The 26,909-nt window shown below is 40.7% G+C and overlaps 1 protein-coding gene across 1 annotated transcript in view; it reads left to right on the top strand.

Moving 5' to 3' along the window:
- Positions 1-292: 292 nt before the first annotated feature.
- Positions 293-26,909, top strand: part of LOC126469564 (uncharacterized) — a 61,210-nt gene continuing 34,593 nt past the window's right edge. Inside the window, exons 1-2 of the mRNA XM_050096684.1 lie at positions 293-385; positions 1,426-1,567. Of these exons, the coding sequence (XP_049952641.1) occupies positions 335-385; positions 1,426-1,567 (193 nt within the window). The 5' untranslated portion in view covers positions 293-334. The remainder of the gene's footprint in view (positions 386-1,425; positions 1,568-26,909) is intronic.

Here is a 26,909-nt window from a genome sequence, read left to right as displayed (position 1 = left end):
CCATTTAATTTTTAGTTTAGGACCTCCATTTCTGCATGGTGTTTTTTTAGTCCTTTTTCTGCATGCCTGTTTTTAGCTGTTTCCTATTCTGTCCACTGGGACTGACATAGTCGTTTAACTCCTCTCTGTGTTTGTGTTCTATAGTTTTGACTTGGGCGCATATGACCCCAGTTGTTTTTTGCACCCTAAAGCAAAACAAAACTGCTTCTGCCATCTTTTATAACACTGTATCATACAGTGTTGTTACACCAGCTAATTTCATTGCCTGTATATCTTCTTTCATGGGTTCTAGCAACGCCACCTAGAGAAGGCCTGAGCGCTCCCTGTGCCCAGCATGACGGGTATCCAAGAAGAATTGCTTCTCGGCTTTTGGCAACATCAATGTGTAGTTTTGTTTTTTGTTAAGGAAAAAGGTTCAAGGATACGCACTTTATTTAATGTGTATAATAATAAACAATATCACCAACAACTTTTATTTCATAACAAGTTCTGGATCCTTTGACCCAAAGACAAGCACCCTCTTGTTCATTTATTTTGCGATGATTCCAAGTCCTCAAAACAAAAGCCATGTTACTAGTAAAATAAGATGTTCCAATGTCCCTATTGAACACCTCACAAACTTGAAATGTACGAAAAGCAATTACATCTCTGTTATTGAAAGCCTCCAATCCAGAAACACTTTTAACGGTACTACCATCGTGCCGTACAATAGCAACAGTTATCCAGTCATTACCATGCTGTGCAGCTGTACTTTTGGTAACAGTAAAGTTCAAAACACCTCCTCAAAACATAGAAGGGCCATGAAGGATCACTTGACCTCCAAGACCTGAAGTTGTAGTAATTTCAACATCATCTATTGCCTTATATAAGGAAAAAGGTCACCGCGAGCACTAAATTCAAACAGAGCGGAAGTGATAAGGACTTCCTGTCGCGCTGCTATATAAGTGTGTTATCAGTAAGACGGCGTCAGTCATCGTGCAGCCACGCGTGCTGCAGCATCGAAGACTACACAGAGAGCATGCCCCGCTATAGGAGGAGATTTAGGCGTTTGCGCCTTCCTGTATATAAGGCAATAGATGATGTTGAAATTACTACTACTTCAGGTCTTGGAGGTCAAGTGAACCTTCAGGGCCCTTCTACTTTTTGTGGAGGTGTTTTGAACTTTACTGTTACCGAAAGTACAGCTGCACAGCATGGTAATGGCTGGTTAACTGTTGCTGTTGTATGGTATGATGGTAGTACCGTTAAAGGTGTTTCTGGATTGGAGGCTTTCAATAACAGAGATGTTATATAAAGCGACAAGTGTCTTATAACGTTGTGCTGAGCATGGGAGTCCGTGAATGCAGCACAACGTAATTGTTTTTAACGTTATTTATGTGATGCACAGTTCGAATTTGTGTTAGTAACAGACAAAATGCCTTACAGATGTTGTGTGACCGGGTGCAAAGGAAAGTACCGTACGGGACCGAAAGTACAAGTTTTTACATTTCCAAAGGAAGAAAAATTATTAGAAAAATGGAAACTGGCTATCCCAAGGGAAAATTTAACAATCAGCAAAACAACAAATGTAAGTCGTTGAAGTTCATTTACGATTATGCTGCAGTATAAAGTAAATAATGTGAGCCATAACCATAAATTTACACATCCCCTGGCACTTACTGTGTTAATCTTTTGAGAGTATTGTATTATTATTGTTATTACTGCCACTAATGTACCTTAAATTCTGTAAGAGGAAGTTAAAGCTAAGCACCATTCATAAAGCATGTCCATTGCATTTTTGATTTTCTATGTTGTCGCTGAATTCTTAGAAGTTACAGGACACTAAACACCAATTTCTGTTGGGTTATGAGCGTAACACTAATATTTACCTACTTACTTTTATTTCCTATCCAATTTTAGTTGTTTGCTTTCCATGAAAGTGAAGCCTAATATGGAACAAGCACGAATCATTATGTGCTTCGGCGTTTTCCACGTAATGTTGTTTTGTTATTGATTTAGAGAACTGCATTTGAGGAGTTTTATTACTATGTCAGCAGACCTGCTCTTAGAAATCTAACAAGGCGTTGTGTTTAGCAGGTTTATATGGTTAGGGCTGTTAGCTTTTCAGCATGTTTATCATAGCTTCATCAATTGAAGTTATACGTGTATGCAGCTCTCTGTGATTTGAAATAGGCTATTATAGGGACAACTGATTTTGGTCTCTAGTTACCTTGTATGTCTGTGTCACTGTTTTTGTGTATTGAAAGTGTAACTATAATTTTAAGACATTCAGGGAAAGGATTATCATAAATAATTTTATTTATAAAATGGAGCATTGGCTTTCTAATTTCCATGAGTATACGTTTTAGAACATCGTTGCTGTGCCCATGGTAGTCCTCTGTTGTGGAGCTGTTCAGCTTGTTTTCTGAGTTGGGAAGATCTGTAGCAGTAATTTTTCTCCAAGTGATTGCAAAAGGAAGGCCCCCTACATAAGATGTATCATCACTTTGTGATACAAGGAAACTTTCAGAGTTCTCAAAATATTCATTGAAGTTAATTGGGATAGTGATTTCTTCCCTTCTTATGTTTGCTTCACTTTTTATCACATTGCAGGATGCTTTACATTTCTTTTTACAATTTAAAATGTACTCATTAGCTTTGATTTTCGCTGCTTTAATTTCAAATATGTACACTTCTCTCAAGCTTAGAGTTGTTCTTGTTCTTACAACTGTCAGCAGTTATGTTCTTCAGCAGCAGTAAAATATCCTCATTTTACTGAGTTGTGGTGTGCTCCATTTTTTAGTGTGTGGTTAGTGATTATGGTATTGCCAGTGTTGCATCTTTAGAAACAAGAGGGCTGTTACTGCCTAGTGTGTGTTCCATGATGGAAATGAATGTAAAGAAGTTGGTCAGTATAATGGACCATTCAATTAGTTTGAAGTCATTTTTCATTCTTTCAGTGTCCTCTTCATTGAGAATTCTGGATTTAGTTAACATCTTGAAATTATCAGTAGACAGTTTTCCATCTTCAAGCCATATGCCATCATGTCATATATTCCTAATTCGATGGTATCGCATTCTGCTTATTTCTGATCATTGCTAATTGTCAAGCCATGCTTCCATCCTGGTTTGTTTTTTATTTCAGCAACATAAATTCATTGAGCTTACCACATTCAGCAAATAACATGGTTTCTCTTTACTTTTTATTTCTAGGTTAATATCTCCAGTCACAAAAATTTTGTAATGATTATATTTTGCAGTCATTAGAATTAAAGTGGAGAACCTTCTTGTGAATATTTCTTCATCAGTAGCTGGCATTTGGTAAATAGATGAAATAAAAAGTTTGTGAGTGTGAAATTCCACAGCAAATGCTTCAAAAACATAACTTGTTGTCACTGAATAAGTAAATGGTACAAACAAGTTTATTTATGTACTTTTAATCCAATGTTCAGTCACACAGAAATTGCTGCACTTAATTTCATCCAGCCAATACTGGAATTAAGTAACTATACTACTTAAGGATTGTACATTTACATGTAACAAAATTAGCTCATTTTTGCTACAACAAGGAACTGGGCCTAGTTTTTTTATTAAATTTTAGTGTGTCTTTTGTACTATATTCTGATGTTCTTTGTCATTGCCAAGACCAATATATCTCTGGCTTTGTCAGGCTTATACATTTCTCTGATGAGGTTCTTATGGTTAAGACATGTGGTACTACTTGCTAGGATAGGTCAATTTATTATTTCCCATGTTAAATATTTTTTGGGTTATTTTTAATGAATGAACTGCTCTAGAAAAATAATGTTGTTCTCACAGTGCTCAAGAGATTTGCAAAAAGTAATGAGGATTTCAACCATCTTTTTTAATAGCGTGATTCGGGAAAGAACAGGTAGCCTTATATGAATGGTGAGACAATGAGGTCAAAGATAACTCAACTAATAGTTCCTAAATATCTGCCAGAAATAATTATAAAATGTAATATTCAGCATTTACAAATATGAAAGCTTCTTTTTAATTTAGTCCCTCAGTAATATTAGTTCCTTTACTAAGATCATTGTAATTGGTCCTGCATTGTCATGTGGATTATTGGTTGTAGGTGTGTGAACAGCATTTTCACCCTCATGAAATTATAACAACATCTCAAGATGTCAGAAGAAATGGAGACGTTCCTCGCACCCTTGCAAGACCAAGTTTGCTTTCAACAGCAGTTCCTTCAGTTTTTCCGAACTGCCCTCACTATTTGAGCAAACCTCCAAGCTACAGAATTGGCCCTGAGGTAAAGAGACAGAAACTTGAAGAGCAAAATATTCAGGCAGCTGTTCAGGATAGTCTGAAGGAAAGGGAAATATATTTAACAGCTCAGTCCATTGGATCACTGTGTGAGTTAAAGGCAAAACTGTCAATGTTAACACTACCTGATTTCTGTAGTATCATTACAAAACCTACATCTGTATTGTTTGCAAACATTCAGACAGTTCCTTCTCCTGTGATAAAATATTCTGTTCTTGTTAGTGAAGGCCTTGATGTATCCGTATTTGTCCTGAACAAGCAAAAAAACAAAATAGGACTAAATGGCAACAAAGTTTTAACAAGGGTTTCAAGCCCCCCCAGGGGGTCCACAACTCTTTCGTGGATACGTGCGTGGCGAGCACGGGGCCCCGAGCCATTGCAGCCTTCTTTCTCTCCCGGGCTGCATTTCCTTTCCCTTCCCCTCCTTTCCCCTCCATACCCCTTTCCCCTCGCCCTCTCCTCTCTCTCTATTGGTGTCCTTGCTTATGTTGGCCCCCGCTATCCTCCTGGTTCTGTTGGTTTTACACTCCGGCTTTTTTTGCATAATCATCTCCTCCTTTTGGCGTTCCTTGGTCCCCCTCTGGGGTTTGACCTCCATTCCAAAATTTCTCTTCCGTAGTGTGAGCCATTTGGGGAAGAGCACCTTACCTAGTGTCTCCGACGTGTGCCCTCATAGTACATTCCACCTTTTCTTTTACGTCGTTGTCTGATGCTAGGGTGCATAGCCAGCACGGTAGCCAGCCCGTGTGGTGGGGTCGCTATGTACCCTTTTGGTTGAGCCCCCTGAACACACAGGGATCACACTTCTGATACCTGAGCTGTGACCTCCTCATGCATGCCTTGGAGTGGTTGCTCGTCATCCTGGAGCATCGGAACTCCCGGCAATGGCCGCCGTGCCAGACGGCCCTTGCTGTGGCTGGGTGGCGCCCGTGAGGAGAGCCCCTGATCGGAGTGGGTGGTATCAGGGCGGACGCTATGCAGATGAAACGCATACGGGTCCAAAACTCTGGCCGCTCTTCTGCGGCCGTCTCTCTGCGTGGTACTGATTCCTCAGGTGCTGCTTCTCTTGCCCCTTCGGCCTTCCCTTCCGTGGCTACCCCCTGGGAGGAGGGTCAGGCGCATCGTCTAGGGGCAAAACCTTTCCCCCGTTATCTAGTTTGCACTAGGACTGATGGAGATACTTTCACCAGTGTCAAACCTTTATTCTTTGTGGAACACATTGAAGACAAGTTCGGCGAAGTGGACTCCCTGAGCAAGTTGCGGTCGGGTTCGTTACTAATAAAAACTGCTTCGGCTGCCCAATCTGCGGCCCTTCGTGCCTGTACCCATCTTGGCACAATTCCCGTGTCCATTACCCCTCACCAGTCTCTAAATATGGTACAAGGTGTGATTTTTCACAGAGACCTCATCCTTCAAACTGATAAGGAACTTCGGGACAATCTCGGACGGCGGGGTGTTCACTTTGTTCGGTGTGTTCAGAAGGGTCCTAAAGATAATCGTATTGATACTGGTGCCATTATCCTGGCCTTTGAAGGGGATACCCTTCCTGAGAAAGTTAAGATTATGGTCTATCGCTGTGATGTGAAGCCGTACATCCCACCTCCTATGCGGTGTTTTAAGTGCTTGCGTTTTGGCCACATGTCTTCTCGCTGTACCCAGGACCCTCTCTGTGGTGACTGTGGACGTCCACTCCATGAGGGGAGTCCCTGTGTTCCCCCTCCTGTATGTGTAAATTGTCATGGTAGTCATTCTCCTCGTTCAGCAGATTGCCCAGTCTATAAGAAAGAAAAAAAGATACAGGAGTATAAGTCTCTTGATCGTTTAAGCTACACAGAGGCCCGTAAGAAATACGCACGATTGCACCCTGTGTCCATGACATCTAGTTACGCCTTGGTTACATCTTCATCCCTTCCTCCCCCTTCCTTACCCCCATCCCGGACCCCTCTCCTTCCCCCCTCCCCTGCGGCTCCCACACCTTCTCCTCTGGGCGCTGCTCCCCCTCCCCAGCCGGAGAAGTGTCCCACTCCTTCGGCGTCTGCCGGTCAAGGGCGCCTCTCACGGGATGCCCCTTCCCGGCACCTTCCAGGTCAAAGGTCTGCTGCAGCGCGGCGACCGCGAGAGCCGCGGTCTATCGGCCCCCTGGTCGCCCGGTCTCTTTCTGTTCCTGATCTTGCTGCAGCTGGCTCCATTATGCCACACAGCCCTCCTCGATCTCAGCCTGAAAAGAAGAAGAAACATAAGTCCCGGGACAAAGAGCCTCTGGTGTCACCGGAGGTCCCTTCCCCGGCTTCACAACCGGATTCTGACCTGTCGTTTATGGATGTCGCCCCCTCTTGTCGGTGACGGGTGGGGACCCAGCGGTATGACTGGATTTAGCGTGTTCAGCCCTCATTTAAACCATCGTTCTGTGGTTCTCCAATGGAATTGTAATGGCTACTATCGTCACCTTCCGGAATTGAAATCCCTTCTTTCGTCCTACTCAGCAGCTTGTGTGGTTCTCCAGGAATCTCATTTTACTGATGCTCACTCACCGACCCTCCGTGGGTTCCGTGTTTTCTGTCGAAATCGGGTCTGACCCTTGCGGGCTTCTGGCGGCGTTTGTACGTTGGTCCGTACAGACATTGCTAGCACGTGGATTCCTCTCCACACTACATTGGAAGCGGTTGCTGTTAGGGTCCACTTAGACTCTGCAGTCACAGTATGCAATCTTTATCTCCCTCCTGACAGGACTCTTACACCTGCTGCCTTAACCACCCTTCTTCAGCAACTTCCTCCTCCCTTCCTCCTCCTTGGGGATTTTAATGCTCATCATCCTTTGTGGGGCAGTGCCTTTCCATCTAGACGAGGTCTTCTTATAGACCAATTTATTGCAGACCACGACCTATGCCTTCTTAATGATGGCTCCCCTACTCATTTCAGTGCTGGTCATGGTACCTTTTCTGCCATTGATCTTTCTCTTTCTTCTCCCTCTCTCCTCTCTTCATTACAGTGGTCGCCACACGACGACCTTTGTGATAGTGACCATTTCCCGTTGACTATCACGCTCCCTTCCCGCTCCCCGATGGACAGGTTACCTCGTTGGTCTTTCCACCGCGCCGATTGGCCTCTATATACTGCACAGGTCGAGTTTTCTCCCTCTTTGTTGGGTTGTATTGATGACGTCCTACGTGACGTGTCTGCCGCGATTGTTCGCGCTGCTAACCTTGCTGTCCCGCGCTCATCTGGACAATTTCGTCGTCGGCAAGTCCCGTGGTGGAGTACGGCCATTGCCATTGCCATCCGTGATCGCCGTCGAGCTTTGCAACACTTTAAGAGGCACCCATCTGTAGCCAGCCTTTCTACCTTTAAGCGCCTTCGCGCTAAAGCCCGTTATTTAATCAAACAGAGCAAACGGATATGTTGGGAACGATTCGTTTCTTCCCTTGGTTCCACTGTCCCTCTGTCACGGGTATGGGCTACACTTCGCTCTCTTCAAGGTTGCCATCGGCAGTCCACCCTCCCAGGCCTTCACCTCCCAGATGGCATTTGTACGGACCCATTAGTTCTCGCAGAACATCTTGCGACCCATTTTGCAGTGGCATCAGCGTCGGCCTCCTATCCAGCTGCTTTCCTTCATCAAAAACAGCAGGCTGAAGCTGTCACCTTATGTTTCACCACTTGTGAGTCAGAATCTTACAACGAACCTTTCACTGAATGGGAATTTCTTTCTGCTCTATCTTCTTCTCATGATACGGCCCCTGGCGCAGATTCCATTCATAACCAGCTGCTTCAACATCTCAGTGCTCCACAACGGCACCATCTTCTTCGGGTGTTTAACCGTATCTGGCTCCAGGGTGACTTCCCTTCTCAGTGGAGGGATAGCATTGTGGTTCCTGTCCTTAAGCCTGGTCAGAACCCCCTATCTGTTGACAGCTATCGGCCAATTAGTTTGACCAATGTTGGTTGTAAGTTACTTGAACGGCTGGTAGCCCGTCGGCTCACTTGGGTCCTCGAATCTCGGGATCTATTGTCCCCTTACCAGTGTGGCTTTCGAGAGGGACGATCTCCAATCGATCATTTGCTTCGCTTGGAATCCGCAGTTCGGCAGGCTTTTTCCCAGCGCCGCCATTTGGTTGCAGTGTTTTTTGACCTTCGCAAGGCCTATGACACGGCCTGGCGCCATCACATCTTACTAACCCTTCATCAGTGGGGTCTTCGGGGCCCACTCCCGATTTTTATCCGCCAGTTCCTGATCCATCGGTCACTCAGAGTTCGAGTTGGTACTGCTTTTAGTTCTCCACGGACCCAGGAGACGGGCATCCCACAGGGTTCTGTCTTGAGTGTCCTTCTTTTCCTCATTGCTATCGATGGACTTGTGGCCTCTGTCGGTCCCTTGGTCGCCCCTGCCCTGTATGTGGATGATTTCTGCATTTGGGTTAGTTCCTCCTCGATGCCATCTGCAGAACGGCAGCTCCAGGTGGCTATACGGCATGCCTCTGCATGGACCCTCTCACACGGGTTTCAATTCTCTCCTTTAAAATCGCGGATGGTCCACTTCTGTCGCCGTACTACGGTCCACCCTGATCCAGAGCTCTATCTCGCTGCACAAAGATTGCCTGTGGTTCCACAGTTTCGTTTCCTAGGTCTTCTTTTCGACAACAAGCTCACTTGGCTGCCCCATATCAGACTCCTGATGGTAGGATGTTTCCGTAAACTCAATGTCCTTCGCTTCCTTGCCCACTCCTCTTGGGGTGCGGACCGTTCCCTCCTCCTCCGTCTTTATCGTGCTCTAGTTCTGTCACGTTTGGACTATGGTTGTCAAGTTTATGGTTCAGCTGCTCCTTCCACGCTGCATGTGCTGGATCCAGTCCACCATCGTGGTATCCGTTTGGCCACCGGTGCATTCCCTACTAGCCCTGTTGATAGTCTCCTGGTTGAAGCTGGGATCCACCCCCTTTCTGTTCGGCGGTCCCAGCTTCTGGTGTCTTATGCCCTTACTATCCGTTCTTCTCCCGCTCATCCTTCCTATTCTATCCTATTCCCAGACCATGGACGTCGCCCGCCTGAATCCCGCCCTCGGGCGGGTTTACCGGTTGGGCTGCGCCTTGCGTCTCTTAACCGTGATTTTCGGCTTCCTTCTTTGTCCTGTCTTCCTCGCTCCCTCCCCTCCACCCCTCCTTGGTTAGTTCCTCGGCCTCGAATTCGGATGGATCTCCGCCGCAGTCCGAAAGATTCCATCCCCCCGGTGGTGTTCCGTTCCTTTTTCCGCCAAATTTTATGGGAGTTTCGGGATGCTGTTGTTTTTTACACTGATGGCTCTAAATCTGCTGATCATGTTGGGTATGCCTTCACGTCCTTTGTTGGAACGGAAAATCATCTACTGCCACCCTCATGTGGGGTGTTTACTGCGGAATTGATGGCAATTTCCCGGGCCCTTACCTTTATTAAACAATCCCAACACAACCGTGTTTTGTTATGTACGGACTCGTTGAGTGGCCTTCTTGCTATTGACCGGTGTTTTTCGCGCCATCCCTTGGTCTCTGCCATCCATGACCATCTCGCTGATCTTCACCGTGCTGCTTGTTCCATTGATTTCCTATGGGTCCCGGGCCATGTGGGTATCCCGGGTAATGAGCTCGCTGATCGTTTGGCTGGGGGAGCAGTTACTTACCCCCCGTTTTCTGTAACCCCTCCTGCAGCGGATTTACGGCTTCACCTCAAATCCCACTTTGCACAGTCATGGGCCAATTCTTGGGAGGCTACTCCACTGTCTAATAAACTTCGTGCCATTAAGGTGAATCCAGGCCCATGGCGTTCTTCCTTTAGCCTCTCCCGCAAGGACTCGACCACACTGTGTCGTCTCCGCATTGGCCATACCAGGCTGACCCATGGTTTCCTTTTGCGTGATGAGCCACCCCCGCTATGTGGTTGTGGAGCCTTCCAGTCAGTGGCCCACATTTTGGTTGAATGCCCCCTTCTTTTGGCGCTGCGTGCTAAGTACAGACTCCCCCACACTTTACCTTTGATGTTGGCTGACGATTCCCGGATGGTCTCTCTGATTCTAGGTTTCCTCCGGGAGAGTGGTTTTTATTCTCAGTTTTAAAGTTTTTAATCTCCCTCTGGTGTTGGGGCAGGGCGGTGAGTGTTTGGGTGTCTCCCACTGTAGGCAGTGTTCAGAGATTCCCGATTCACCTCCCTGACCGGAATCCTCTTTTCTTTCCCTTTTACTCTGTTTTTACCCCTTCTTTTTAAGGCTTGGTTAGTTTTTCTATTCCCATCCGTACTTTCTGCATTATAGCAGTTGTACCTTTTAAGTCACAGGTGGTCTTGCCTATGCTGCTTCAGCATAGTGTTGGGTCCGTTCTCTTGCCAACTTCCCTCATTTGTTTTTACTAATGACAACGTGACTGCCCTTTTACGTTTCCCCTTTTTCCGTTTTATTTTTCTGACTATACTGAGATGTCCTGTTAGCAGAATGGAGTCTATTTGAAACAAGGGACTGATGACCTTGCTGTTTGGTCCCTTTAACCTCAAACAACCAACCAACCAACCAAGGGTTTCAAGCATTCTTGAATTAGGTAATGTGTTAGACTGTGTGGAAGAAGCTGACATGCAGATTAATGTTCCTAATATTATTGAACAAATTTTGAGTTATGTATGTGACATTCTGCAGACACTTAATTTATCTGAGTATGAAAAGAGCAAAAACATACACTTTATAATTGAACATTTGAAATTACTATCATCAAAGAAAATTTCATACACTCCATCATTCATGATATTTTCGTGTTTATCTTACAGTATTTCCCCATGTGCTTATAGGTTTAATAGAGATTATGGTTTTTTTGTAGGCCCTCATCCATCAACAATTCAAAGAGTGTGTTCTAGTATTAACATAGGCCCCCAGAAAGAGCAATATGAAAATAATTTTTTATCAGATACAAGAGGTAAATTTAAATTTCATGAACCACATGAATATCATGTCAACCTTTTAATAGATGAGATACATCTAAAAGAATATTTTGACTATAAAGGAGGAAGTGTTGTTGGTATGGTTAATGGTGAATGTCTGACAGCAAATTCAGCATATGTTTTCATGATCAGCAGTATACTGACAAAGGAACCTCCCATCGCACCCCCCCCCCCCCCCCCCTCAGATTTAGTTATTAGTTATAAGTTGGCACAGTGGATAGGCCTTGAAAAACTGAACACAGATCAATCGAGAAAACAGGAAGAAGTTGTGTGGAACTATGAAAAAAATAAGCAACATATACAAACTGAGTAGTCCATGTGCAAGATAGGCAACATCAAGGATAGTGTGAGCTCAGGAGCGCTGTGGTCCCGTGGTTAGCGTGAGCAGCTGCGGAACGAGGGGTCCTTGGTTCAAGTCTTCCCTCAAGTGAAAAGTTTAATTTTTTATTTTCAGACAATTATTATCTGTACGTCCTTCTGTCCAATGCAAGGTAACTGCGCCGTAGTATAGAGGCGCTACATCTAAACAAACTTCGAAACACACGACGTCAATCGACTACAGCATACGGAAGACAGAGTATTCCTGCTAACGAGGCTCCCTTGCTGGTAGTTGACTGTTCGCTACTTTGGACGAGAATGCATTAAATACATGAGATGTATTCCATGGGCAATATGAATCCAGCAAATATAGTTCGCGACTTCAATAACAAGGTCAATGAATATTTTCCGAACTGTAAGGAATCGGAAAGTTCCTTAAGTGATTGAACGATTGTCGAACATTTGTATGATTATTTCCTACATTTGTTGATAAACAGTATGTGTGGTGATGACGATACCTTGCTGCGGGGCTGTATGTACCAGATGATGAGATTGTTGACGATCCGTACGAAGAACACGAAGAGGAAATACTGTGACTTCAATCTGATGGTGTTTCTTTGGGTTACGTGAAGGAAATGCTCCAATACAGGTTACTGTACAAAACAATTAAAAAAGGCAAATATAGATTATGGAGTGAAGTAACAAATAAAGTTAAGAAATTTAAAGGGATGGAGGAAAAAAGAACAATTAAATATTGCAAAGAAGTCGTGGAATGAGGTGGAACCCGAAGACAGAAGTTCAGTGAACTAGAAAACCATGTATACCGACAATTTATTAAAGCCAGAAATGAATTAAGTGCAGTGCATGATACAGACCTACAGATTTGGGGATTGCATTATGCAAAACAAATCGGTCTGTACTTCAAGGCTTCATTTCATTGGCTTGTCACGTTCAAAAGAAAATACAAAATTACGTGCAGGAAGATTACGAAATACACTGCTGGCCACCGTAAATGCAACACCCTGAAGGAAGCATCCGAATCAAGTGAAATTTACACCATGGGTTTGCAGCGATGAGATATGCAACTGATTAGAATTTCAGCGCAGACGCACATCACGTGCGCCTGTGGCGCCACCTCATAGCGCCATTTAAGGCTTGGCGATTTCGAAGAGTGTACGTTCGGCACGTGTGTTTACCTTGTGGTTGTTTCACAAGACGATCAGTTATGCCTCGTAGACAACAGTGAACATCGTTTGATCAAGTATCCGAGTTTGACAGAGGAAGGATAGTGGCTTACCGAGATTGTGGGTGGATTATCATACAGAGAAATCGCTAGTCGTGTTGGACGAAACCAAACAACTGTAATGCGGATATGTGACCGTTGGATGCAGGAGGGTACGACGGACCGACGTGGTCGATCGCATTCACCTCGGTGCACCACTGCATGTGCTGATAGGCAAATTGTGCGCATGGCAGTGACGGATCGCTCAGTGACATCCCGAACCATAGCACAGCACATTGCGTCTGTAACGCATCATCCAGTGTCTGCGCGTACCATTCGACACCGTTTACAGCAGAGTGGTCTGTCTGCAAGACGTCCATTGCTTCGTCTACCATTGACGCAGAACCACAGACGTCTCCGTCGCCAATGGTGTGATGACAGATGGATGTGGACGGCAGAATGGAATGACGTTGTCTTTACTGACGAGGCACGCTTCTGTCTGCAGCACCACGATGGTCGGATTCGAATGTGGAGACACCGTGGAGAGAGGATGCTGGACATCTGCATTATGCACCGCCACACTGGTCTTGCACTGGGTATTATGGTATGGGGCGGTATTGGATATTACTCTCGCACGCCTCTAGTACACATTGCCGGTACTTTAAATAGCCGGCGCTACATATCCGAGGTGTTGGAGCCAGTTGTCCTTCCTTACCTTCAGGGCTCGGCCACAGCCATATTTCAACAGGATAATGCACGACCACACGTGGCACGCATTGTCCAAAGGTTCTTCGTCAATAACCAGATTGAAGTGCTTCCCTGGCCGGCTCGCTCTCCGGATCTTTCGCCGATAGAAAACATGTGGTCCATGGTTGCTCAACGAGTGACCCAGATTACATCCCCAGCTGCCACACCAGATGATCTTTGGCAACGTGTGGTAGCTGCTTGGGCTGCTGTACCCCAGGAACACATCCAACGTCTCTTTGACTCAATGCCGAGACGTGTGGCAGCGGTGATCTCCAACAATGGCGACTACTCTGGCTACTGATTCTGGCAGGAACCACATGTCACAGACGTCTGTAAAAGTAATCATTTGATACTTGGTCAACATGTTATCTACAAAATAAATTTTGTTGTGCTACCTCTTGTCTTTCTTGGTGTTGCATTTACGGTGGCCAGCAGTGTATGTAAGCAAGAATTACATGAATAAACTGATAAACTGTAAGAACTTTTAGAGTGTTCCAAGACTTTTGTTACAGAAACTAACATCAGATTCCAACAGTATGATGACACATATATTATCAACGCAGATCAGTCCGGTTTGAACTATGAAATGAAATCGACCCGCACGTTATCGTTAGTTGGAGAAGGCGACACGGAATGTACTGTAGACCAGCTGCACGCCACTTCACATAGTTATACCATACAATATGCTCTGAACAAAGCAGGATTTCTTTTACCTACATTTTATTTATGTTTGACCGCAAATTCAGCAACAGGTGAATAGGGTACTTGCGCAAACGCCGAATGTAATTGTGAATTGCAGTGCATCGGGAAAATGGAGAAAAGACTAGTGAAAGACTTTAATGAACGTGTGATTGCTCCTTACGTGGACAAAGATTTTGCCTTACTCCTTGACAGCTATACAGGACAGATGGATCAGGCATTTTAGTGTGGGAGTAGACGTGATTACCATTCCTCCAGGTTGTGCACCTCTTGTGCAACCGTAAAATGTGTTTGGTTTTCAGCAAGTGAAATACTTTGTGAAGAGATTCTATGATTTTGCGAAGCTGCACAGGTACACAGAGCAGTATTGTTTACGTGATTGTGTGTCAATTATCAAAGTTCAGGCACTCATACATAATTAACTTTGCTCTCCAAAATTCCAGGACATGTTTGGATTTGCTTGGACATATGCAGGATTTGACAGTTTACACACGGAAAAATTTGAAAACATTAAAAACATAAGTTTTGACAGAGCACAGGGAAAACTGTGTGACTGTGAAACTGTTGCATTCATTTGTTGCAGTTTATGTGACAAACTCTTATGTTTTCATCACTTTTTTGGGAGTGATTATCACATCCACAAGAAAACCTAAATCGGGCAAGGTAGAAGAATCTTTTTACCCATTCGCCAAGTGTACAAGTTATGTGGGTCGACAACATATTCCTGTCATGTGACACACATGCCGTCACCTGTGTCATATAGAATATATCGGACGTGTTTTCCTGTGGAGGAATTGGTTGACCTATGACCTGGCAATCAAATGTTTTCGGTTCCCATTGGAGAGGCACGTCCTTTCGTCTACTAATCGCACGGTTTTGCGGTGCGGTCGCAAAACACAGACACTAAACTTATTACAGTGAACAGAGACGTCAATGAATGAATGGACAGATCATAACTTTGCAAAAATAAAGGAAGTAAACTTTTCACTTGAGGGAAGACTTGAACCAAGGACCTCTCGTTCCACAGCTGCTCTTGCTAACCACGGCGCTCCTGAGCTCACACTATCCTTGATGTTGCCTATTTTGCGCATGGACTACTCAGTCTGTATATTTTGCTTATTTTTTTTCATAGTTCCACACAACTTCTTCCTGTTTTCTCGATTGATCTGTTTTCAGTTTTTCAAGGCTTATCCACTGTGCCAACTTATAACTAAATCTGAGGGGGGTGTGATAGGGAAGTTCCCTTGTGAGTAACTTTAAAGGTGTTCATATTTTACCAGTCAAGATATTAACAGGTGATAATTTGCATCAATGGATCAAAAGAATTATATTGGGTCTTGAAGATACAGGACTCAAAGTACTGTCTGTAATTTCAGATAATAATTCTATTAATAGAAGGGCAATGTCATAATTTTCAATTACCTTTTCAGTCTCTTATGTATATAACCATCCTAAAGATTCAATCAGATCATTGTTTTTTGTAATTGACTCTGTACACATTATGAAGTGCATTTGGCACAACTGGTTAAAGCAAAAAAATAATTCCTGTATGATTTATCCCACATTTGAAAAAAATTATTCTTGCATACATTATGTCTGTTTTGATACCTTACTGAGGCTATATGACCTTGAACATGAAAAACTGGCAAAATATTGTTATGGTCTGACTTTGAAAGCTATGAGACCAAATAACTTTGAAAAACAAAATGCTAAACTAGCTCTGCAAATTTTCAGTGATGTCACAGCTAATGCCCTTCACTGGGTCGAAAACACTCCTTAGATCACTGTGTGGAAACAGCAAATTACATTAGTTTGTTTATCAAATGGTGGAAAATAGCTAATGTGAAAACACCATTTAAAGGTAATAGGTTAAACGATGAATTCATGAGCCCTTTAAAACAATGTACAATAGGTGACCCCAAGTAGTATGCATGTCTTACAGGAATGTTAGAATGACTAAGCAGATGGGGAAAAAATAAACATCCGATATCCTGAGGGCTCACTAACAAAAGAAACATGTTCAACATTAATTCAGACAACACAGGCCTTTATAAAATTGTCTGAATATGGTATTAATGAGTTGCAGTTTTCCTACTTTGTACCTGGAAAATTTCAAACTGATTTGCTTGAAGAGAGATTTGGAAAGTATAGGCAGTTATGTGGAGGTCAGTACAATGTAAGAAGCTTTGCTTGCAGTCTGTAATTAGGCTAAATTTAAAATCAACTGTTTTTGGAGAAATAAGTATACAGTCCATACATGATATTTTCTCAGATGGCCCAAATACTAACATTGAGATTCCTTCCATATATGATGAAATAGTAGTCAATCCATCAGAAGTTACTGAAAATTCCAGTGAAGATTTGCCTGTTCTTACATATATAGCAGGGTATTGTTGCTACTCTGTTTTGAAAAATACAAAATGTGAGTTTTGTAAAGATATTCTGGTGTTATCTAAAATTTTAGATGATCAAGGAATGTATTCCCTAATACAGAATATAAGTAGAGGAAAACTACTCATTCCTTGCTCTCAAATTATCAGTGTGGTTGTCACTACTTACCTGACTGTTATGAAATTGTGTCATAAATTTGAAGCTGAGTTCCTTAAAGTACCAAACCAAAGAGAACTGGATTCCCACCTGGCTTTGAATTCAGTTTTAATGAATGAACTGCTCTGGGAAAGAGAATGTGATAGTCACAGTGCTCATTGCAAAAAAGTAATATGGATTTCAACCAATGTATTTCTTAATCATTTCACCAAAAAGAAATATCAACACATTGTGAAGGATGCTGTCCCTAGAAAGAAAAAAATATTCAACAGAAGTAAGTGAAGGCTGAATTGAACTTTAATTGTAAACAGCATGCTGAATTTATGCAGATTGAATACATATTGTACACACAAATTGTAAGAATATTTTTATTCATTAGTACCCTGTATTTCTCTGAACTATTGTGATTAATAAAGCCATTACTTAAAAAAGAGGACCGATTAATTGGTCTGTGCATGTGAAATCAACCATTGGTCTGGTTCTTGAAACCGTAGATTTTCATAAATTTTTTGTGCATCGTGTTCAAATTTGCTCCAGTTATCATTAATTTCCATTTTGATGATTTGAAACAAATGCAAACAGTGAGTATCCCACTAGCTCCAGCTATAATACAATTTTTTGGCCTTAATACAGCAAATTTTGAGAATGCAATTTGATCTGAAAAGATTGTATACTTCTCGTAAGTTTCCTTAAATTAATCTGTTTTGAACATACATATAATCTGTTTTGAACATACATAGGCTTGCTATCATCATCTTTTCCCATAGAAATGTAATCATGTTAGTCAGCCATTCACCTGCTAGTATTATCGTTACAATGAAACTTTTTCACTAACAGAACAGTTTTACCAAACAAAGAATGTCCAGATTTAGAGTCAAAAGTAGAGAGTTGGCCCTTTTCTTCCACTTTTTTTCATACCCTGCAGTTGCTTACTCCAGACTCTTTTTCTGTATGAGTTACATAGGAAAGTCAATACTGAGAATTTTTGATTTTTACTAGTTGTGTTTAAACTTGTCAATCATTTATGTTTGTGTATCATCACAGCCAAGTATTTCCTGGTTTTCACCAGTTTTTTCCTGAAAGAAGGTTTCACTTAATTCCAATGTTACTTTGTCAGCTTTATATTTACATTATTTTTTGAGATGATACATTTCTTTATTACTGAGGATTTCTGTAATGAAGGCAGACAATTTCAACAAATACAAGCCTTCTTCAGCATCCACAAACTCAGGGCCATTAGACATGCTTCAACTCAGTTGTACCATTCCATAAGATTTTTTGCTTTCAATTATCAGTAGTTCAGATTTTCTTTCATTAGATTATTTCACTCTACATGAAGTCTTTCTTAAATATGCAAGTTCAGATTAACCGTCCATGAGTTACATTTCCACGACATTTACTTATGCAGTGTAAGTTTCTTTCTAAGGGATTACAACAAAATTTTGACCATTTTTTTATCCACAGTTTGTCTTCTTAAGAAATCATAGAAGGATAAATCATAATTATCAAAAAGATGAAACAGATAAGAGATACAAAAATTTAAAATTCCTTAATTTAAAGCAACACTTTTTAAATAACCATTATTCAAACACAGTAATGCCTACCAGTGAAGTTTAGTGCTGGAGCCTTCAGAATGTACTGAATCTTATTTCATGCTGTGGAAAATGCCACTACTACTATTTTTAAAAGGCTGCTGTATGTATGCTTGATTTGTGCATTACATGTGTTGCATTGCTGCAACCTGCTCCCCTTTCTTCTTCTAGTCCTTTGTTAATTTTCTTTCAACAATTGATTTCTCCTGAAGCTCATTATTGTGTCAATAAAATTGAATGGTTTTGTTTCATTATTATTTATTCCATAGTATTTATTTTCTGTTGGTAGTTACAATTTTTAAGCCAAACAGCTTTAGAAGCTGATCTGACACCCACTGAAGACACCTTGTAAATAAGGCAAATTGGGTCTGTGTGCATGAGTTAAATAAAAAACACTTAATGTGCAGCTTGCAAAAGGCCTTTTTCTTTTAAACTACGGCAATTTATATACAGCCTCTGCAAAAACTGCTACCACAAGTAACTTGTTTATTTCATTTTAACGTAACTCCCATGAACCAGTCTGCAAAAGTTGTAATACAGTTGGCAAAGAAAATTGCAGTAAAATAAAATTTATTTCAATATGTTCCCACTGGCATACCATCATGAGATTTAGCGCATACATTAAAAATAGTGTGTAAGTAACAATTTTAAAGAAACTCTAATTTTGAAATTTTACGGATTAAAAAAATTGGTTTGGAAGAATTCAGCATTTTTGTGAATCTAGTAAAGTAACACACATCTTTAAGATAAAGTGGTACAAAGTGGTCTGTAAGTCAAATGGTTTTGGGGTTGTGGCCTTTTTAAGGTTTGAAAGCAAGACAAAAATGGCAGAATTTTGGTCATTTTAAAAATTAACTCTAAAATAAAAAGCACAAAAAATATTCAATTTTGGATTTTTCATCATTTTGTTAGAATAAAATGAGATATGCAAAATTCCGAATCATCAGTGTTAAATTAAATTTTGTGTTGATGGAGTTCACATGGAAAGATCTTCATGTTTTCATTATTAAAACTGCTAATTTGTCTGTAGTTAAGAACATATGTATTGGCCTAATGAAGCCATCAATCCCGTTACAAGTTTTGGACTTGTAGTGTAAAAACAGGTAAGTTTCAATGTATTAGCATGTGAAATAATTGATATTAGAGAAATTTTGCTGAAATAGCGATGTACGACACTGGAAATATAATATGTAGCCAGAGAAAAGCGTTTCTAGAAGTGCCTGCCAGTAGAAGCTGCTCTTGGTTGGACGGAACTTGTATGACTACTCTTGGCAGGCGAGCTGCTCAGCGCATAGGCCTTCTCTCTAGGTGGCATTGGTTCTAGCTGCATGGAACCAAACAAATAAGCATTTTGTCTATTGAAGCCTTTTGGGGACTTCAGAATGACTTGTTCATACTCTGTATAAGCTTCTGCCCAATCTTTTTAGAACATTTACAGGAAGCTCCAACTAAATTTCTCACTACTCCTTGCAAGTTTGTTCTGTTGTTGTTGTTGTTGTTGTTGTTTGTTACTAGCTTTTTTCCTTTTATTGATGTTTTCAATATGACGTCTTTATTCCTAGGGTCAGTTCTGTTGCGATTGTCTTCATTCTATTACAAAAATATTTTTGTATGGATAGTGTATTATTAAAAAAGTGGTGTTAACCAATAAAATGGTAACCTCATCAATGATAAGATGAATAAAATGGTAACCCACAAATATGAGAATATTTCTTTTTGTAAACGTCCCATCATTTACAGAGGACAATGTAGTTGCATTAAAGGAAGTGTTGACTCTACCATCATATCAAGATCTTTAAAAAAGTGGAATAAATACATAGTCTAACTAGCTATCACAAAGATAATGATAACCAGCAAATTACAACACGAAGTGCAAAACAAAATTTTTATTGCGTAGGTAACAGAATTGCTTCTCTTCATCAACTTAATGATCACCAATTATGATAAATTTCTCACTGTTCTAGTCATCCTCCGACACCCAATGAACATTCAGCAGTTTTCTCAGTGCACTGCTGTGAATGTCTTGGCCATTGCAAGTGTTAAACGTGGTTGTGGCAGTTATTCAGTGACCTTTTATTCAGTTTGTTGGGATTTGTCATGCTTGATGGTGGTGGTAAGCGACAAATTCTCTATAAGCGAGTGAGAGAGAGAATTTCTTGAAGCACGAAGCATCAAACAGTGGACCTGTCACAGATGTTCCCAGATATCAGGAATGCACAGTAGAAACGAGTCATGTCAGCTTGAGAACTGTTCAGTGGATTGCCAGAGAAAGTAATTTATCTGTCCAGAGGAGTGGAAGCCCAGTTTTCAGGTCGCCAGGGAAACATCGCAGTTGTGAGAAGCCTGTCACGAATTTTGACGATTTGGACAAAGATGATATTAGACAAGTTGTGCTAAGTATGTACCCGACAAGCAATTTTCCTACTGTTAAAAGAGTTATGTTGAAAATTCATGAAACTATAAATTTCAAAGGTAGTGTTACCTCAGTGCAAAGAATACCAAAAGGCATTGGGTTCAAATATGTAAATACAAATTACGAAGAAAGTTTTTAATGGAACATTGTGATATCTCTGCTTAAAGGGCACAGTTTTTGATAAGCATTCTTGAAATAGAAAATATGGCAATCAGAACTTTTTTACTTGAACGAAACATGGGTAAACCAGAATCGTACAAGGAAAGCGTGTTGGAAACAGAGTGATGGTTTGGGTGGTTTTTAAGTGCCAGTTGTTGATGAATAATTGTGCTTCACACTGGTTCGGCTTCCGGATTCATTACAGAAAGAAAATTAGTGTTCCAGGCAAAAAAGGGCAACCCAAGTGAAAATCATTCTGAAATGAACTCGAAGACGTTTACATTATGGTTTAGGAAACAGGTTATTCCTTAATTGCCTGGAAACTCAGCGATTGTTATGGACAACACGAGTTGTCACTCAGTTGTTGTTGACAAGGCTTGTACAACAAGTACAGAAAAAAGCCGATATGCTGTGGCTTGAAAGTAAGACGATTTCGCACACTGCCCGTCAGACTCGGACTGAACTGTTAAATCTTGTAGAGCTTCATAATTCTTGTGTGAAAGTGTATGAAATGAATTGTATTACACAGGAAAAGGGACGTACAGTTTTGCGCTTGCCACAACAACATTGCCAATACAATGTGATAGAGCTCATGGGGCCCAAGTGAAAAAGGGTATGTCACAGCATGAAACACAACATTTAAAATTGCTGACACAGAGAGGCTTTTGCATGAAGCACTAGACAGCATAACACCTTCAGCATGGGCCAAATGTGTTTGGAATGCAGAACAGCTACAGGAGTAGGACATGGACACTGAAATTTTAATTGATAATCTGGTTGACCCCATCGTCATCACTCTAAGATGAGATGAGTCAGACACTGACATGGACTGCAGTGACTAAAAGCAACTGAAGGTGAGTTGCAGTTTTGCCAGTAATATTGAGGTATATTCTTCTTTTGCAGTTGTAATAAGTCTTATTTATACCAGCTACATTTGGCTTTATTTTGAAGCATCTTCAGTGGACAGTATTTTGGCTTCTGTACTACCACTTGATTATCTGTTGTAGTTTTGTACATCACAGCAGTTGTAAAATCACATTTAACATTTGTCTTGACAAATCTATATTTTAGCAAAAATTGCTGTTTGTGTATGACACATACTCAAATAAGCTCATTTTTTGGCACATTGAACTTCACTAACACACTACAAATTTTAGTCTTTATGTTTTTAAGAGTCCACAACTGACTTCGTATACTTTATCAACTGTTTTAGTGGAGCTGCTTTAAAAAAGCAAAATGTGTATTATTTCAGTCAGAATGTTATATAACATGTAGTTTGTGATAGATTGTGTCCATGTTGGAAGTAGGTAAGCACTGCACAACAGCAATTTTTTGGTGGTCTATGAAAATAACTATCTGTAAACTTGAATTTTGTCATTGGACACAAGCATTCGTGCTTCCTTGTACATAAATGCTCAGAATGAAGCATCTCAACTTCCTGTGCCAGACGACATTTCATGTCTCATTCCTGTTGATCTGACTATCTCATAGTGGTAGTCATGAGGTAGTAGGAGCTTAAGTCTCAGACAAATCGCAACAAACTGAATAAAAATTCACCAAATAACTTTCTCTGCTGCCCGCTACCCCGTAAACACAAGTTTAAAAACTGTTTGGCGTCTACAGCTCTATGTGCATACCCGAGCTGTTGTTTGCAACTGGCAACGCTGCAGTCCCCATTTGTACCTCTACACTGTGCGGACCTGCACGGCCCACCATCATTCATTGATTCAACTATAGCCTTCCTTTGATTTGCTCTCAACCAATATTGTGTACTCATTAGAAGGTTCATTCCATTCAACAGATGCTGTAATTCTTCTTCACTTTCACAGAGGCTAGCAACGGCATCAGTGAATCTCGTCATTGATATCCCTTCCCCTTGAATTTTAATCTCACTCTTGAACATTTATTTTATTTTATTTTGTGTGTGTGTGTATATAATCTGTTGCAGTTATGGCTGCTTCAATGTGTATACGGGGTGAGAGGCTAAGTCCCTGTCTTACACCTTTTTCAATCCAAGCACTTCATTCTCGGTCTTCCGCTCTTGTGTTTCCCTCTAGGTTTGTGTGTGTTTCCCTATAACTTACCCCAATTTTTCTCAGAATTTTGAACATCTTGCACCGTTTTACATCGTCCAGTGCTTTCTCCATGTCAACAAAGCCTATGAACATGTCTCGATTTTTCTTCGGTCTTGCTTCCATTATCGACTGCAACATCAAAACTGCCTCTCTGGTGCCTTAACCCTTCCTAAAGCCAAACTGGTCAACATTTAACAGATCGTCAATTTCCTTTTCCATTCTTCTGTATATTATTGTCAGCAACTTGGACGTACGCGCTGTTAAGCTCATTGTGTGTTAACTCTCGCACTTGTCGGCTCTTGCAATCTTTGGAATTGTGTGGATGATTTTTCCATAAGTCTGACAGTATATTGCTCATCTCGGACATTCTGCATGTCTGTATGAATAGTTGTTTTGTTGCCACCTCCATGAATAATTTTAGAAATTCCATTGGAATGTTATCTATACCTCCTGCCTTATTTGATCTTAAGTCTTCCAAAGCTCTTTTAAATTCTGACTTTAGTACTGGATCCCCAGTGTCTTCCCTGTTGATTCCTGTTTCTTCTTCTATTCTGTCTTAGGCAAGTCCTCCCCTTCATAGAGGCCTTCAGTGTGCTCTTTCAACCTATCTGCTTTCTCCTCCGTATTTAACACTGTTCACATTGCACTCTTAATGTTACCATCCTTGCTTTTAATTTCACCAGCTATAGTTAATGTAGTTGCACTGCATGCTATCTTTTGGGTGTTTGACATCTTAACCTTGTAAAATTGCATTGCAGAGTGACAGTATTACTGATAGCGTATGTCACTTTGATATAGTGAAGGTTGGGCAAACCAGTATTTTCAATAAATACTGAGCGTGTGCAAGCCCCTTTATGGAGCAGCCACAGTAGCCACACCATCAAAGTATGGCTATCACGTTTGCTAGTACCCTAGTGCTCTGGGATAAACCATTGTAGATATGGTACATATTGCCTAGTGCAGCTTTCATGTTGAGAAATTTTGGTGCATTTTTGTGAAAGGGGAAATTTACAGGAGATTAGTACTGTGTACGTTTCATAATCATATCCGACTCGTGAACAAATTTAGAAAGTCAGTACTAATGCAGTGTGTCTTTAGTGATCATTTCTTATATAAACATGCATAGTTAATGCGGACAGTGGAAACATACAGGCAGCAATGGCTCTATAGGCATAGCACCCCAATATTTTTGCAGACTCTGCTACCTTGGCTGAATGAATGGTAGACAGGGAAGGATAACTTAAAAAACTGAGGCTCTGCATGAAACTTTTAGGGAAAGCTAAACAATCAGTGTTGTCAAGGCAGTAACCAAATTATTTTCCTTTGATTGAAAGTATAATTCACTGGTTATACTTTTAGTCAAAAACAGGCAACAGTTGCCATTTTAATTGTTACCATACACACTCTACTCATCCTTGATTATGTTTTAAAAAATTTGTTGTTAGTAAACTGAAGGTGCTTCAACATCATGAAAGGGCAGTGGCCACAAAAGGCATGAATGATGATATTTAAGAGGAAGAACTGAATGCACTGGGGAGGCAGCAATGTCCAACAGTAAACATGGATATGGCAGGGGGATCATCAGCATCACTTTCAGCTTAAGATTCACATGTCACATTAATTTCATTTCTTTATTTACTCATCAAGTTCCATAGGACCAAATTGAGGAGCAAGTCTCCAAGGTCATGTAACGTGTCAGTAAATGAAATTGCAACATAAAAGTAACTACAAATAAAAATAAAATGTTTATGAACCCGAAAAGGTCAATCCATAAGTTTAACTAAATGCAATCAACAATACAACAAGAATCATCTAATTTTCAAGAAACTCCCCGACAGAATAGGAGTAACCCATGAGGAAACTCATTAGTTTTGATTTGAAAGCACTTGGATTACCACTAAGATTTTTGAATTTGAGTGGTAGCTTATTGAGAATGAATGCAGCAGTATACTGCACACCTTTCTGCACAAGAGTTAAGGAAATCTGATACGAATGCAGGTTTCATTTCTGCTGAGTATTAACTGAGTGAAAGCTGCTTATTCTTGGTAATAAGCTAATATTGTTAACAAAAATGGACAATAAGGAATATATATATTGAGAGGCCAATGTCAAATATCTAGACGTGTGAACAGGGGTCAACAAGAGTTTTGTGAACTTACACCACTTACTGCCCGAACTGCCAGTTTCTGAGCCAAAAATATCCGTTTAGAATGGGAAGAGTTACCTTGAAAATATAATACCATATGACATAAGCGAATTAAAATTAGCAAATTAGACCAATTTTCATGTGGAATGATCACTCACTTCAGATACTGTTTGAATAGTAAAAATGACAGCATTAACTCTTTGAACAAGATCATGAACATGGGCTTTCCACAACAGTTTACTATCTATATGAACACCTAGAAATTTGAACTGTTCAGTTTCACTAATCATATGCCCATTCTGTGAAATTTAAGGTCAGGTTTTGTTGAATTGTGTGTTAGAAACTGTAGAAACTGAGTCTTACTGTGATTTAGCATTAGTTTGGTTTTCTTCAAGCCATGAACTTAGGTCATGAACTGCACTATTTGAAACTGAGCCAATGTTGCATAAAACATCCTTTACTACCAAGCTAGTTTCATCAGCAAACAGAAGTATTTTGGAGTTACTCATAATACTAGAGGGCATATCATTTATATAAATAAGGAACAGGAGTGGCCCCAACACTGATCCCTGGGGCACCCCCCCTCCCTCCCCCCCACCCCCACCCCACTTGACCTCACTCAGACCCCACATCACAGCCATTCTTAACATTGTGAATAATGACCTGTTGCTGTCTGTTGCTAAAGTAAGAGGTGAACCAATTGTGAGCTGCTCCCTGTATTCCGTAATGGTCCAGCTTCTGAAGCAATATTTTGTAATCAACACAATCAAACGCCGTAGTTAAATAAATAGATAAAAAAATGTGCCTAGTGTTCAAAACCTTTTGTTTAACCCATCCAGTACCTCAGAGAGAAAAGAGAATATAGCATTTTCAGTTGTTAAACAACTTCCAAAGCTGAACTGTACATTTGATAGCAAATTGTGTGATATAAAATGATTAATTATCCATAGATAAACAGCCTGTTCAATAACTTTAGCAAACACTGAGGGCATAGAAATAGGTCTAAAATTATCTAAATTATCCCTTTCTCCCTTTTTATAAAGGGGTTTTACTACTGAGTACTTCAATCATTCAGGAAACTAACATGTGCAGCACAGTACTTTAATATTCTGCTAGGCACTCCATCATAACGATGAAAGTGCTTAGTCTTCAGTGATTTAATTATTGACTCAATCTCTCCTTTGTCTGCACCACAGAGAAGTATTTCAGACATCAATCTCGGAAAGGCATTTGCCAAGAAAGTTATGATTCCATATAGAAACTAACTTTTTGTTTAATTCACCAGCAATGCTCAGAAAATGATTGTTAAATACTGTACATATATCTGATTTATCAGTAAGATAAATATTTTTACTACAAACTGACTTTATAGTAAAAATATTTCCTTGACAACATTACTGACTTAGAATCAGGAGAAACTTTCTTGGTTATGGGTGAAAATATGAAGTAGTATTGTCAATGTAAATATTAAAATAACAATATAAGAATAAAAGTAAATACATAATCAACAAAATGCATCACGTCCCAGCAAGAACTGTGACGAAACACAAAAAATGCAGTACTTCAGAAAAATTTACTTAAAGAACTATACAACACTAATATTGAAATAGTATACACTGCTTTTAAATTCCAGTTAAGTATTTAAGGACATTATTATGATGTATAGAGTAGTAATATTTTAATTGTACCCATATTATGTGATAAACTCAAAACTACCATCTTTCAACTTATGTCACTTTCATTCCTGGTTATGTGATATAGCTCAGTG

This window comes from Schistocerca serialis, chromosome 3 (genome assembly GCF_023864345.2).
Source record: "Schistocerca serialis cubense isolate TAMUIC-IGC-003099 chromosome 3, iqSchSeri2.2, whole genome shotgun sequence".
In the NCBI taxonomy this organism is placed as follows: domain Eukaryota; kingdom Metazoa; phylum Arthropoda; class Insecta; order Orthoptera; family Acrididae; genus Schistocerca; species Schistocerca serialis.
Note: the sequence above shows the minus strand (reverse complement) of the source record. Positions and strands in the feature narration are given on the sequence as shown.